At 37.5% G+C, this 16,049-nt stretch overlaps 1 protein-coding gene across 2 annotated transcripts in view; it reads left to right on the plus strand.

Moving 5' to 3' along the window:
- Nucleotides 1–8,892, plus strand: part of parga (poly (ADP-ribose) glycohydrolase a) — a 31,056-nt gene extending 22,164 nt beyond the window's left edge. Inside the window, exons 14-19 of one of the 2 annotated variants that reach the window (XM_084391971.1) lie at nt 4,333–4,411; nt 4,565–4,673; nt 4,895–5,000; nt 7,199–7,327; nt 7,943–8,037; nt 8,120–8,892. In XM_084391971.1, the coding sequence (XP_084248097.1) occupies nt 4,333–4,411; nt 4,565–4,673; nt 4,895–5,000; nt 7,199–7,327; nt 7,943–8,037; nt 8,120–8,161 (560 nt within the window). In that variant the 3' untranslated portion in view covers nt 8,162–8,892. Of the gene's footprint in view, nt 1–4,332; nt 4,412–4,564; nt 4,674–4,894; nt 5,001–7,198; nt 7,328–7,942 lie in introns of both variants that reach the window. The other variant, XM_084391970.1, reaches the window with a different exon arrangement.
- The last annotated feature ends 7,157 nt before the right edge of the window (nt 8,893–16,049 follow it).

Consider the following 16,049-nt stretch of genomic DNA (forward strand, 5'->3'; position numbering starts at 1 on the left):
AGATAGATAGATAGATAGATAGATAGATAGATAGATAGATAGATAGATAGATAGATAGATAGATAGATAGATAGATAGATAGATAGATAGATAGATAGATAGATAGATAGATTGATAGATTGATTACATTTCCGTTACCTGAAATAAAATAAAATATAAAGAACTTTAGTTAGTTGCCTAGGCAATATATATATATTTTCCATTTAATTTACCTTAATGTAAAAAAAAAAAAAAAAAAGACATTTAAAATGAAACCGGGGGGAAAACCAGTCAAAATATTAAATAAAAACTATAATAGCGATATTACATTTTCAAGTATTTCCCAATTAAGTAAAACTTGCTTCTAAGTGTTTAGATTCCATGTAATTATTTAAAGGGATAGTTCACCTAAAAATGAAAATTCAAATAGAATGAACTATTTGACTGTCACAGTATTTTAATACGTTGTTTTAGATCGTAGACATTCAAAAACCATTAATAGAAATGAACATCATGAAAATTAATTTGGCTTGTTTTGTGGGATTGGGCCAGCAATTAGGATAGAGAGTAGTCATGGATGTTATTAGGCATTTATGTTTGATGCAGGCTCCGATAATCAGATAAGGTTTGTTTCCATCCACTATAAAGTCAGTCGCTGTAATCACAGTTCTCTAATACTGCATATAGTGAGCTGAGTAGCACATTGCATGTTTTTGCCGCAAGTAATTTGCCATTGCTCACAGAAGCTTGTGTGTATACATTCAGCTCCATTCTTCCCTCCCCCGTCTTCCCTCCTCATCCAATTTGAACGTAAATCCATTACATTGATTCATGCTGGACTCAGGGCAGCCCTGTTATTCCTCATTTCTCTCTAGCTGAATTGCCCTATTCTTCACCCTCCAACTCACTGTGCTTGAGTCAACACGTTAAGTGACAAACCTACCCCCCCACCCCCCCTTCCCTCTCACTTCATATCTCTCCCTCTTCCTCTGTCTCTCTCTCTGTCCCTACACTATTCTTCCATCACTCTGTTCCTCCTTTATGAACTGTGCTCTTTGACTGAGTGGCAGCATTGGAGGGGAGCCCAGGTCATGAGTAAGTGTCCTGTGTCCGATACATTACAAACAGCTTGTCTCTTCACTTCCCCACTGGTTGTTTGTAACATCTGAACCTTGCTGTTCCCTTCCCACCTCTGTTGCTGCAGAACCATACGCACACTTAAGTAAACTCGATTGATATGAAAAGACAAAAACAAATTTAGTACTAGTCAATTCAGTATTAGTAGTGCTGACTCAGTTTGGTTACTTCATCGCTGCGTGTGTTGTGATTACTAGATATAGATTCTTAAAGACTTTTGAGTATAAGTTTGGTAATGAATCAGTTTGTGAAGAGGTTTGAATGATTGACGAGAACATTACCTTGGCTCAATCAATAAAGTTTAAAAAAAAATCCTTATCGTAATCACAAATGATTGCGAAGGTTATGGAAATATCTTTGAAAATTAATTTGTAAAAATAAAATAAATAAAAAATGCTGCCTAAAAGAACTGCCACTCTGCATTGTTTATTAAACAGCAAAATTGAAAAGAATATATATATATATATATATATATATATATATATATATATATATATATATATATAGAAAACTGTCATAATTTACTCCCCATTATGTTGTTCCAAACCTTTATGACTGACTTTCTTCTGTGGAACAATATATATATATATATATATATTTTTTTTTTTTTAGTTTTAGTAATTTTAGTACATTCAAGTTTACCCCAAAATGAAAATTCTGTCATCATTTACTCACCCTCAGGTTGTTCCAAACCTGTATGCATTTCTTTCTTCTGCTGAACATATGATGACTGCACATCTGCTGACTGCATGAACAACATGATATTTTGAAGAATAAGGGTAACCGAACAGTTGATGGACCCCATTGACTTCCGTAGTATGAAAAAAAAAATATATATACTATGGAAGTCAATGGGGTCCATCAACAGTTTGGTTACTGACATTCTTCGCAATAACTTCTTTTATGTTCAGCAGAAGAATGAAATTCATACAGGTTTGGAACAACTTGAGGGTGATTAAATGATGACAAGAATTTTTGGGTGAACTATTCCTTTAAGTTAAACTAAATAAATTCAGTTTTTTATATTTAATTTCAGCTAGAGTTTGTTTTATTCCAGGTAATGAAAATGTTTTTTATGGTTTTAGTTTTAGTTAACTACAAGCCTGAAGTGTCAGACATGTTCCTCAAATTTGTGGGCGTCTCTCAAGGGAAATTTGATCCTGAAAAACTGACAGCATAGAGAAACTGAAATGAAAACTACCTAGTTATTTAAAAAAAGGTTCTTCCAAGGTTGTCACCAGGATGTGCCCTCTGTCTTTGTTTTCCTACCTGGTGATGCAGACAGGATGCAAAATGACTTTTGCATTTTCCTCTTACTGTGTTCATAACAGAATATTGTTCAGCTTAACTTACAACCTACATTTAAATTCAGAAAGAAATCTCTCAGAACCATTGACTAAATAAACCATGTTGGTTCGTACTGTATGTACTATGTTTGAGTCAAATGATTTCCCCTGGTCCAGAGAATCGTTCGCGTTGTCGAACACTCCTAATTTTTGAGGTCCGGGTGCAGTCACAGCCATGTAAAAATGTTGCGCTGTGATTGGCTGTTGCCCACTCTCACACCTGCTGTCGTGCTCATTTCTCATCCACCCATGCCCTCTGACATCTTCCAAACAAAGCACAGATACACAAACCATTAATCAATCAAAATCTTGTTCCTTTTAAACCCATATGTCATTTCCTGAAACACCAGAAAAGATTTGATAGTTATGGAGCAGAAGTGGCTATACACCATTGAGAAATCATTTTTAGAGCTGTCCTAGTGAGTTAAAATTCTAGGAAATCAGCTTCAAAGTCAATGTGAACTTGGGAGCTTTCCACCCTGTGACAAAATACCCTCACTTGGAATCAAGCTCAGATATTAGTCATTTCTTTTTCTTTCACTTACGTCCTCTCTCTCTCACCCCTGCTGCACTCTCCCTCCACTTAATAGTATTACCTCTGGCCACAATGAATGACTGCGGGAACGGCCTTCTCTAATGGATCCAGCCATTCCATCACGGTTATTACAACAAACGAAATATTCATCGTCATCTCCGTTTCTATTGCACTGCAACTCGCCTTTGCAGCAAATCATATCCCGCCAGTAATGCATCATGACAAGGGCTCTTTAATGCACACTTTCTGCATCAGTACAGTTGGCAGAAATGCTGAAGCGTCGGTACAGGGACTGGATTTTAATCTTGTGATTGCTCTTTGTCAGAGTGCCACTGAAACTGGCCACACACACTAAAACACTAATTAAATCAAGGTGAGGGTGGAGGATTCTGGAGGTCTTCGTGATTGTAGGGTCATGCAGTGTCTGGAAGTGTTTTTTTTTTTTTTACATCGAGATATGGTTACTTAAGCAAGTGGTTTGATTTGAGTGTCCTGAAAAAAAAATCAATAAGGAAAACTGTGCGCAGTATTTACTGAGAGGCCTTCTAGTTATAATAAGAACTCAAATATACATAATATATCTGTTTCTGATGGAACTGATAGGTTTTCATGCATGATTGTAAAATATTTTCTTTTTTTCTTTTTATATATATATATTCTTGCAGCACATCAGGGCTGCATTTCCCAAAAGCATTGTGAGCCCATGTTGATTGTGGAGACCATTGCCACCAATGTTCTCTACGACCAACTTAGCTCAGGATGCTTTTGGGAAACGTAACCCTATTTAGTTCCTTTCTCTATGAAGCCCCTCCTACCGACAAGCACAGCTCTTATTGGTCGACTGGACCAGAATGTTGTGATTGATCAACCGCTTTTGAGTGTGTTTCGGAAATGTCACACCACTTACAATGTCCTCGACATTCAACAGACTACTAACGCAACTCATCCAGGATTTTTTTTTTTTTGGGGGGGGGGGTGGGAATTATTTAAATGAGGGATACTGTGATGTGTTCGTTCCTGGATGAAAACTGAAGAGGCTTTTCAGGGAGTTCAGAAACCGGTCTTACTGATATAGGGAATAACTCCCTTTGCAGTGACCTTTGTGCTTTGTAACTTCGCAGACCTTCAAACAGCAACATTACACCCTTAAGAAAGTTGAAAATGTAAAAAAACCATAACAGCTTCTCTTTCCTATATGCTCACTAATTTTAATTTTGTGATTAACTGAAACGATTTTTGTCTATAATATGGTGGGGACAAGAAAATGTTATGCATACTGTTGTTGGAATTGACCCACTTATATGTATTTGTTTTATTTATTTGCTCTTATTTCAGGCACAGAGCAATACAGCAAGTACTCTGGCTATGCAGAGAGCTTCAAGTGGAAAGCCAATCACAAAGACGAGATACCCAGGTAACATTATGGATTTCTGATGATAAAAACATAAGGAAACACCTCTTAAATGGGTTCCTGCACTTTTTAAGCTGTCCTAAATATAACCAAGCAACCAAGATAGTAAAAATGAGGAAAGCCCTAAATCAAATAAACATCTTTACCCATGCTCAGAGACGAGTGGCAGCGGAGGTGCACCGAGATTGTGGCCATGGATGCACTGAAATACAGGAATTTCATGGAACAGTTTCAGCCTGAGAAAATGACCCGGGAGCTAAACAAGGTCAGCAAAGGCTTCATGCAAAGTGTTTCACACTGATGACATGAAATGGCAAATCCTTGACCTCTGTCGAGCTCTAATGGCCTTTGATTCTCTTAACATTGTCAATCTGTTGCTTAGAGAATTTAACGAGGCATGAAATTAGTCGTCTTGTCAGTCTCTTGTATTCTGCAGTGATAGCTTGTATTTGTTTCTCTATTATAAAGGATGACTTCTTTTTCCAGGCATTTTGCAGTTTCATGCGGCATGGTACGAGCCCTCAGAACCTCTCGGCTGTTGCCACAGGGAACTGGGGATGCGGTGCGTTTGGAGGCGACACTCATCTCAAAGGTACGTGAAGGTCCTCACAAAGTGAAGCTACAATCTTTCTTTCTCAAATTTCATGCACCAATGTTAAAAAGCTCTAGCCTGGCTCCGCCCTCCTGCGTACTTCCGCTCAATTTTATTTCCCTTCAGTACTACGTCTGGGATTGTGGCGTATTCTTTGGTTTTCTCCGATCATTTTTTTTTGGGCGGTCCAATCAGCGAACAGAGGGAGTGGCTGAGAACGATGACGTTGAGGTCGTGCGCTAGTTTGAGTTGTACCGATTGGTTATGGCAGATCTAGAGTGACTCTGGGCAGATCCAATAGTTTTAAACTTCAACAGAGTTCCCGCCTTCAAGGAAGTTAACACTTGTCAATGGAGAGAAGCCAGACTCTCTGTACAAATGAAATGTAAAAAAGCTCACCATTACTGATATTCCAGCTGTTAATTATTGTCATGTTTATCGGTGATAACTCATAAATGGCTGATATTAGAAGACCGTATTGTTTTGACTAAATAAATAAAACCTAAAATCAAATCTGTTTTATTTAGGCATCACAACATTATAATGTAGACAAGAGTGTGAAATGCTGTATTTAATCATAAATAGTCAGTTGAGTATATTTATCTCTAGATTTTTATTTACATTTTTGTATTAATTTCTGGTTTTGTTGTGTTTGGGCTTTCAGACAAAACAGAGAAGCTCTCTTGCTTTGTTTTTTTTGACCCAAGACATGTTTTTGCCACTTTCCTGTTATTGATCAGCTGACACATTTATCTTTTCCATTACAAGTGCAACTGATTTTCCTGCCTCATCCATAAATTCATGGCAACTTAGCTTGTGACTTTGCCAGCTGATCATTTTCTGTTGTAAGGATGGAAGCCCGTTTCATGAGAATTCCATCTTTGATAGTTCATCATTGTTGAAACCGTGTGTGCTTGAATGTGGAGCTAGTTAATTTCTCCCATTGACTTATCACACAGTAAATTCATCTTGATGCTGGGTTATTTTGGGCCAATCTGTTTATTTTAGCGCTGGTTTGACTACAGATTACCCGTTGTAATTGGTTGCCCTCATTTGAACAACGTTCATTCATCAGTGGGCTACATTCAACCTCTTTAAATATTTAAAATCTTTAGACTCAATTTGAAGCTGGGTGACTAAGATTGAGTCTCTTAATAGGGGTTGTTAGACATGGATTATTTACCTTTTAAAAACAAATTGGATGCGTCAGTCATTTTCTCTACTGCTAGGAACATGAAGCAAAACTAAAGAATCCACACTATGCCATCAATGATGTATTACACCATATTTTATTCATTTAGGTTGGGCAGCTATCAGTATTTTCTGGGGACCCTCAGATAATATTAACAATATATCATAGAGCATGCAGCGGTTGATTGACCCTTCATTGTGCTATTGGGGGGTGGGAGGGGTAAATCTGCATTGTTTTTTTTTTCCCTTTCATATTCCATATTTCCCATGCATTGACAGGAATCCATGCATAAATGTATACATGTTATTTCTGTTTAGCAATGCGTGCATTAAAGAGAAATAAATACGAAATATGAAATGCTTCCTACATGGTTTTTATGACTTTAGAAGTCTTTGCTTGCCGACTAAAGCTGCACGGTTCTGGATAAATTGAGAATCACGATTTTTTTTTTTTGGCTTCAAGCAGACATCACGATTTTCCCATGATTCTGAACAGACAACTAAACAAAATAACATTGTAATTTACTAGAGGTTCTGACAAATGTTAATAGCTGCAGTCTATTTAAAATGTTAAAAGACTGAATGAATTACTTAAAATGAATGATTCAATAGGCTACTTCTTGCCACTTGTCGCCACCTACTGGTGCAACGATGTAACCGATACAATCGTTATTTGAAGTGCCATGTTACATTTAGAAGGTGATTTGCTCTATTTTGATCACTACTGTAGACATCGGTGTTCATATCCGAACTATAAACTTTTATCCCAGTATGTCTGTGATCATTTGAATGTTTGTAATACAAAAATAATGATACTGTGTGGTTGAAAAAAAGCTGTTTCATACCTAAACATAATAACTGCTCTCTCTGGGTCAGCTGCAGCGCAAACACAGATTTGTATGTTTCGGTGTGTTTGTCGAAGGTTTAATAGACAGAGCCGAATCGCTGTGATTTAGAAATGAGATTGCGTGGGTGTTTGAATCGACTGTGTCTGTTTGTCCTTCCAGCTCTGCTGCAGTTGATGGCAGCTTCTGAAGCAGGGAGAGATGTGGCCTACTTCACATTTGGAGATGAAAGACTCATGAGGGACGTGCATGCCTTGTACACCTTCCTTAAAGACAATTGCGTCACTGTTGGTAAGAGGCCTGCTACGTGTGGTTCGTTCTGTATCAGATCTGACAGACATTATAAAAATGGATGTCCTGTTTTTATTGGAGGTGGATGTAATTTTATATATTGTTTATGTATGAATAAAAAATAGACTGACAGACAGATGTTCAAAAGTTTTGGGTCGGCAAGATCTCTTATGCTAACCAAGGCTACATTCACATTACAAACAGTAACATTGTGAAATATGATTTAATTATTCAATATTTGTATAATATGGATATAGATAAATGCAAGAAAAAAAAAATACACTGGCTAATTACATGTGGAATGCATTTAACAATTTCAAAATTCCTGCAATATTGAGCCATTTGTTTTACATAATTAAATGATACAACCATTAGTGTTCTTCGGTATTGTGAAGTTCTCTGTTTCTGTCCCATTTTTCCTTTCTGACGTTTATTGAAACCTTTTTGAGAAAACGCTGTCAGCCATCTATTGTACTAAAGTGGAGACGGCAGTAAACTTGTGTGCTCTGTGATTTATGAATGGCTCTGGACGTGGCTGACGCCATGATGCTCACCATCCCTCAAATTTTTTTCTTTTTTTTCCTCTTCCTCTCTCTCTTTCTCTCTGTCTCCTAGGCGATCTGTACTTCCACTTAAAGCAGTACTCCAATGTAGTGTCTAAGCATGGCCAGTGGCCTAACATCAATCTCTATGGGTACATCATGGATAAGGTCAGTACAAATATGGAAGCGGAGCCCAACCCTGGCCCCAGCGACAGCAACTTGACCACTGCGCCTTCCCCCTCTCCTGCAGACTGCCATTAATGCTGGCCAACGGCTAACTGAACCTGTCTAAATGCCTCAGTGCTTTCTTCTCCTTTAGACAGACTTTTTGGGTGATTGTCTGAGACATAGGGAAGCACATTATGCCTTTCTTTTCTACCAGTGAGTATAAGTTTGAAGTCACTATGAATAAGGCGACAGGAAGTATAGCAATAGTCACTATGACTGTAAATCCTTATTTCTGATGAACATCATCTAGGTTTGATCTCGGGGGAGTTTTTCCTAGAATGCCACACAAACTTACCTGGGATCAAATTTACTGCATGATCTTGTGGAATTAAATGAGTCGGGTGACCAAGGTGTAGTCTTTTTAAATGTTTTTGTTCATATCCAGAAACTAACAGTGATTCAGAATAAAGTGTTTAGAGATAATTAACAAAGCATGCATGAAAACCACAGTAAGGTCCCCCGTGACACTATTGCACAAAGCCGTAAAGGGAAAAGTTTTGCTGTGAAGTGAAAAGATTTGAGAATGAAAGATGTGAAAAGGAAATGTTAACTGTTGGAAAAACAACTTGTATAATCACGCTGATGGAGCTGCTGCAAATTCAACTTGTGTAAAAATATATAGTCTCTGCATGACATTTTTAGCAATTTACTACAGTCAAGGTTTTTACTGTTTCAATTATTGTTTTGATCAAAGGCACCTTTAAGAAATGGGGTTGATATTTAAAGGTAGTGAATATTTTCATATGTTTTGCTCTTTATTTTATTATGATTTGATAATTAAAATTGTTGATTCAGAAAATTGTTGTTTGTTTGTTTCTTTCTGCTTGCTATATACATGTTCAGGACATCTTTTGACATGCTAATCAAAACATGCTAATGCTTTTACCCACATGGATTAGTGCAGAGCCAGTAGACTACTTATGTTTTAGGTGTTCAATTATTTATTCTCAATTACAAATTCAATGCCATCTATCCAAGTCGTAACAATGAAAAATTATCCTTGCAGTCTTTGTTACGGTATGTTATGATTTATCTTCAGTGTGTATCTTTTAAATTCACATTTCAGTTGATATAAAACAATCTTTCTTGTCCAACTCTAATCATCCCACAATCAACCGGACTAATAGACCTAGATTGCAGCTTTGTCCAATTGTATAATGCCGCTTATATTTCTAATTTGACCTATCTGACCTCTTGATCACCACCTTTATGACTGTTTCTAATCATCCTCAAATGCTTTTGAACGTTTTCATCAGTTCAACCTGGAACACAAGTACCACTTGAGGACCAAAAGATGGTCCCCTATAAATGCGCTCTTGGTTTAAAACGGATGCAGTATCCCCTTGTTTTCTCAAATACTGAGGTCCTTAAAGGGTCAGACTTTAATAGAAATTTAAATGTCACTGAAATGAGTTAAGAAGCATTACATTCTTGTCAACATTTGTTTCATAGAGAATGAAATTGTGGGCATGGAAGTATCAAATCACGTTTATTTTTTTTACATTCTAAATGACGGATGCCTTTAATAAGATCCCTGGTAAAGTAGGCTCTTGGCTCCGTCTGTTTCAGGAGCTGAAGTCAGAGAGCACAAAAATGGCATTTTCACTTATAATTGCATGACCTTACTTGTGCTTGGTTACAAGACGCTTTTTGTTAGTTTCGATTATAGCACTGATCAAGAGCAGAGAGGGACAAATGTAGATGTTTTATTATAATGACGTGTATAACAGCTCCACGATATGAACCTCTGACTCGTACGGCACCTTGTACTACTCTGCACTTTTTTTTGTGGTCACAGCTTGAATAAGTGCTGCTCCATATAGTACAAGTTAGCAAACTATCACTAACTGTGTTTGCATCTATTGTTAAGCTCCCTATTTATTATTATATATAGTCTGAATTGCTGTATATTTTTCCACATATAAAAGTGTCACCGATGACACTTTGATCCTGAAAATCATGCATTTGGCATTTTCTTAATGCTGTATTTTAATCATGTCTGCTTTACTTCTGAAACAACCATGATTGCAGCCCAGTGATGATTGATGACAATGTTTTCTTTTTTTCTGGTTGTTGGCCACTAAGAGTGATGAAACTAGTTTTGAGGTACTGAGGGGGAGGGAACGCAATTAGCTCAGACTGTAAAATCCGCCAACATGAAGACCATCAATCTAGATGACTGAAGCCACATGTTCGAGTGAATTCTGCACAATCCCTGAGAAAATTAGGAAAGCGTAATTGTCCAATGTGATTAAGAATTAGAGCTTACTGAAAATATCAATGTACTCATTACACCCTGGCACAACTTAGTAATATTTATAAATATTTAATTGAATTTTTAACACACAGTGGTTGCGGGTTTTATATACGTGTCTGTTAATTACTGTTTAACCTTTATTAAAAGGAAAGTGCATTGAAAGCATGGCAAGAAGAGAAAGAGTCAAGTCCCAGCATTTCCCAGTGTCATAGAAGCATCAGAGGTTGGACAGTGAAGATGAAACACTGGTCAATAAAATAGTGTTGGAGGATTCACTCCTCTATATGCGCGGCCTGGTGGCCAATCTTCACTGATTTTAAATTCCATCAGTAAGAGCAGAGTGTAAGCGATGAATTAGCAGAGCAATAGCACAACTGTACATAAAATAATGCAATCCATATAATATGGAAGACAGAGTTCAAAACAGGGCACATTGTTGGTGCACTTCTAGCTTGCTCATCTGTGACCAGGACAGCTAGTCTTTGTGATGTATCGAGAGGCACGGTATCCAACTGACGGTATCCGACTGCCCTGTTTCCACCACATCTGTTTGTCGGGCTACTGTAACCAAACCTTTGGTCACTTTTGCCAATGCCAGATGTCAGTTTCATTGATGCCAATAATGAAAATCGTTGGCTGTGGACAATATGAAACATGTATTGTTCTCTGATGAGTCCACCTTCGCTGACTTTCTCACATCCGTGGGTTACAGTGTGGAAAAGCCCCAAAAGAGGCTTAACACCCGGACTGTTGCGTACCCAAGCACGGGGGTGGATCAATATCATGGCATTCCAAGGACTACCGGACAGTTCTGGTGCGTTCATGTGTGCCCAATGGTTCAAACATTGTACCTTGAAGGGGGTGCTGAGTATCAGCATGATAATGCACCAATACACACAGCAAGACTTGTGACAGAATGGTTTGATGAACATGAAAGTGAAGTTGAACATCTCCTATGGCCTGCACAGTCACCAGATCTAAATATTTTTTGAGCCACTTTGGGGGTATTTTGGAGAAGCAATTCAGAAAACGGTTTCCTACTCCAGCATCATAATGTTCTGGCCATTGTTGGCTCAAAATCCCTCTGGCCACTGTGCAGGACTTTTATCTGTCATTCCCAAGACGAATTGATGCTGTATTGGCCGCAAAAGGAGGCCCTACACCATACTAATAAATTATTGTGGTTTCATTGTCCAACTCGTCTTGAATGATTTGATTGAGTCAAGCTTTATACCAGTTTTTTTTTTTTTTTAGACCTTTTGTTGACAGGTGTTTGCTTAATTGGCTTAATATGCTATTTATTTTTAAAGCAATAAAACAGAAAGAATGAAAGAAAGAAAGAAATGTACTTCTGTACTTTATATTGCACATGGTGTTGTATATTGTACGATATTGTTTACATATTTAGGGGCCAAGCACTATTGTATCCGTTCCCGTTCTTCTTCTTCCGCTCTGGGAGTCTATGGCTGCCCATAGAACCGCTTGCGGGAAAGTTATCAAATTTGGCACACTGATAGAAGAAGAAGTCTGATCTGCAACCATAGCAAATTTGGAGTCTCCAACTCAATCCCTCTAGCGCCACAAACTGTCCAAAGTTTCACTCATGTTTATGCTAATAACTTTTGAATCATAAAGGCTAGAAAAAACTTTTTTCCTATGATTCCTTAGCTCACGCCGATTCGATTGCCCCCTATGACATAATTTTCCGTCATGAAAATTTGTCCGCCATTTTGAATTCTCCGAAAAACCTACTTTTTCTTACTCCTCCAAGGCCGTTGCTCCGATTTTCACGAAAATTGAACCAGATCATCTCTAGACCATGCTGGCAAAAAGTTATCAAAAGCTTTTAAATAAACCCAACCGTTATTGAATAACATGCAAATGAATTTGACGTAGAGCACCCCAAATTGGACACAAGGCTGTATCTCCGCAATGCTTTATCGTATTCAGACCAAACTTTGTACATTTCATCACAAGCATGACCTGAGGCTACATGCTGCGTTTCGGCGCAGCACCACCTAATGGTCCGGAGATACGAAAAATGGCTATTTTTGCTTATAACTTCTGAACGGTTTGTCCAAAAATAATAAAAGTGGTCTCGTTAGATTCAGGGCATCATGTCAAGTCAACTGATATCCAAATTTTCTATATCGACCATTTTAGGCGTCGGCCATTTTGAATAAATCCATTTTGTACCAAAATGCTGTATTTTATGAACGCATGAACGTATCGTTACGAAACTCGATATGGGTCATCAGTACGATGCCCTGAATGAGCCTGAGAAGTTTCGAACCAGCAGCACTTAGTGGTAAAATGAAATATTCAAATGCTTATAACTCTTGGTGTGGTTGACTTATTTTCAGTCATCTCATTAAGTTCCTGAATCCTTGCCGAGTCCAACGATATCAAACATGCTAGGTTTCGCCTTATGGTTTGTGTAGCGGTGTGATTTAGCGCTTAAAAAACATTTGCCAATATCTTCAAAACCATTAGACCGATCGAGACGAAACCACCGTCAGAAGTTTGGAAACTTATTGCCATTGGCTAAATGCTAATGCCCAAATGTCAAAATATTTTTATGTGTTTTTTCATATAAATGTCTATAACTCTGAAGCGAATTGAGATATTTTCACCAAAATTGACCCTCAGATGTATGGGCTCACTCTGAGGACACATAAAAAAATTGTTGGCGCTATAATAGATCAAGACATGAAATTGCCATTGACTTCAATACAGTACTGTGATATAAAATGCTATACTTTATGAACGCATTAGCGTATCATTACGAACTCGGTATGAGTCATCGGCACCATACTTTGAAGGTACTCAAAAAGTTTCAGGGCAGCGCCACCTTGTGGTAAAAAAGTAATAACAAAATTTCCAAAAATGCTAACAACTAATGCCACTGGTTTTAAGGTTTGTCATTGTCACCTCACTCTAACCACATCACATCAATTTTGTAACTATGCCACCTATTGGTCGAAAGTGATAATACATTAAATCATATTTTTAGGTAATGTATATGATTTTTCAGCCATTTTGCTGAAATTCATCTTTAAACGTCTTTAATTGCTCCTTGCTGCAGTTGGTCTGACACTCCCAGCCATGTTGGCAGGTCTTGTCGTCTTCTTGCGCTTGGCCCCGATAATTTGCCCCGATAAACTTTTTTGGCTGGTTTGTTCAAAAGCAGCAGATTATTGTATCAAAATGGAGCCATGCAAAATCTTTGTACCACTGAGACTGAAATTGAAGAGTTTTGTCCCGAAGCACCTGACACACAATAGTCTTGGGATCTGGTTGATGGGGTTTTAATACAGGTACTGAAGACCCACCTCCTTCTACAACTGTCAACATGCCCTCTGCTCTGTCTATAAAAAAGTACAAATTAGTCTGATTAGTCTAAGTTAAAGGTATCAGAAATATTTCAACATAGGCTAGACAGTGCTGTTAAATATTTTGTATATTCCTTTCAGTTTAAAAGTCAATTTTAGCTATAACTAGTCAACACAAAATGTAGTTACTTTGTTTTGCCTATGCAAGGCAGTGTAGACATAAAACACATAATGAATGTGTAACGGGAAAAAAACAAAACAATTGTCTTAACTTATTCCAGTCATTTGTTTTCCCTCACCTCTGAAGCCTCCTTGAAACTTTCTGCCTCATTCACTCTCAACTCTAAATTAACTTCTGGCTCTGTCTATTGACAATAAAGAAGTGTTTGAAATATGTGGAAACAGGGAATTGTGACATTAAGTACACTGCTGAACAATAACCAATAATTTGTATCCTAAATTATTTTTCCTATATTTTCCTAATGGTAATTTTATAATTGGTCTATACTGTATCTATGGTACTACAAACACCTGTTGTAGATTGAATACAATGTATAAATAAAAATGCAATAGCAGGTGTTTTTAAAAGCCATCACTTTTCACCTGTGAAGTTTCTTTTGTTTGTGTGTCATCCTCTTTCTGTCCTGACAACCCTAGGCTGCCTGTTTCTTGATCAATCTTGACAACACAGAAAAAAAACAATAATAATACTAATGAACCCATTAAGACCTACATCAGAACATTAATTGCATACTGCATTTATGTTGAATTATAGGTAACACTATACAATAAGGTTTCATTAGTTAAAGGAGTCATAACCTGCAATTTTCACTTTTCCACGAGAATCAATGTATGTTATGATCGACTAACGATTATACACTGGCCGGGAAGCCGATATTTAAAAGTGAAGCGTTTGTTTACCTCAGGGTAAATAAACCAGCGCGCGTGCACGCGCACTCAAATACGAGATTTTGATTTCAGCTCCCTCTTGACGTCATGAGGTAGTAGGATATACCATATATGGACACCGCAGCAGGAAGCCCCCCTTCCCCTCTCCCCCTCATATTCAGTTCAGTCGAGAAAGATGGGGAAACCGAATGCACACCGGACTTGCTCTGTGGTTGATTGCCATAAAAAACATGTAAATGTGTTTTATCTCCCAAAATCGGACGAAACTATCAGGGACCAGTGGATGAAATTCATTTTTAATGACGCTGTCCCAACAACCCTTTCAACTGGCGTGCAGAGCCATAGAGCGTCCACGACAGCCAAAACATCGCATTGATCTCGCGAGACAATAATGCCTTCAGAAATAAGGGTAAAAGTAGGTCTGTGTTTATTTTTTTTTCCACTTTTCTTTTTTAGAAGGGCCTGAAAGACTATTATACAGCAGTAGGTATCCAATGTAATACTAGGTTATGACTCCTTTAACATCAGTTAGCTATTTTAGTTCTATCTATCTATCTATCTATCTATCTATCTATCTATCTATCTATCTATCTATCTATCTATCTGTCTGTCTGTCTGTTTGTCTGTCTGTCTTACTAAACTAAAACTTTTAAATTGAATACCTTCAAACTTCAAGCTTTTAAAACTAGCCTACTTCAAACTTTCTGATTAGGCTTTTTCAACTTAAAGTTTGTCTACAAACTTTTTTATCTAATTGTAAAGTGTTACCGAATTATATGGTATCATGTAGGCCTAACTTACACATGTTACAACGCTGCCTGATTCATAGTGGCTGTTAATGCATGAAACCATCTTTATTCTTATTTGAAGGGCTTTGATAACATATCTGTGAAGAGAAAAGACATTACGAATAAATAAATAAAAAGACTGAAAATAAGTGCACGTTTGTGCGGGTATAGTGAATATTTTCAATTTCCAACATAACTTGTTAATTATTCAACAAGAGAAATAGGCAGAGTTATTCATCATTGTGCAACACAATTCGGATACCACATGACAACTTACAGTGCTTGACTTTTTCGTTTTTTGCCGTTTTGAACTCATTGCGACCTCTATGAAAATGATGGATACAGCACGAGTGACTACCATGGAAACGTGAAAGTCACGTATGTAGATGTCTTGACTCTTTGAAATTTAAATCTGGATGTATAGGCTACTACACATTGGCCCGCGAAAACCTCAACTTGTCGTGAACACACTAATTGCCCTATGAAAAAGTACCGGGAACGAATTTACATTTTATAAAATGTTTACACAAAATGTACACTTTAATTTAAACTCTACATCTACCATTCAAATTCAGCAATTTCAAATGCATTCTCAAATAAATTCTGATTGGTGCCCAACTCAGCTATGCAGGGTTATATATCTGAAACCCAGTGGCGGATTTAGCA

This window comes from Rutilus rutilus (assembly GCF_951802725.1).
Source record: "Rutilus rutilus genome assembly, chromosome: 20".
Lineage (NCBI taxonomy): Eukaryota > Metazoa > Chordata > Actinopteri > Cypriniformes > Leuciscidae > Rutilus > Rutilus rutilus.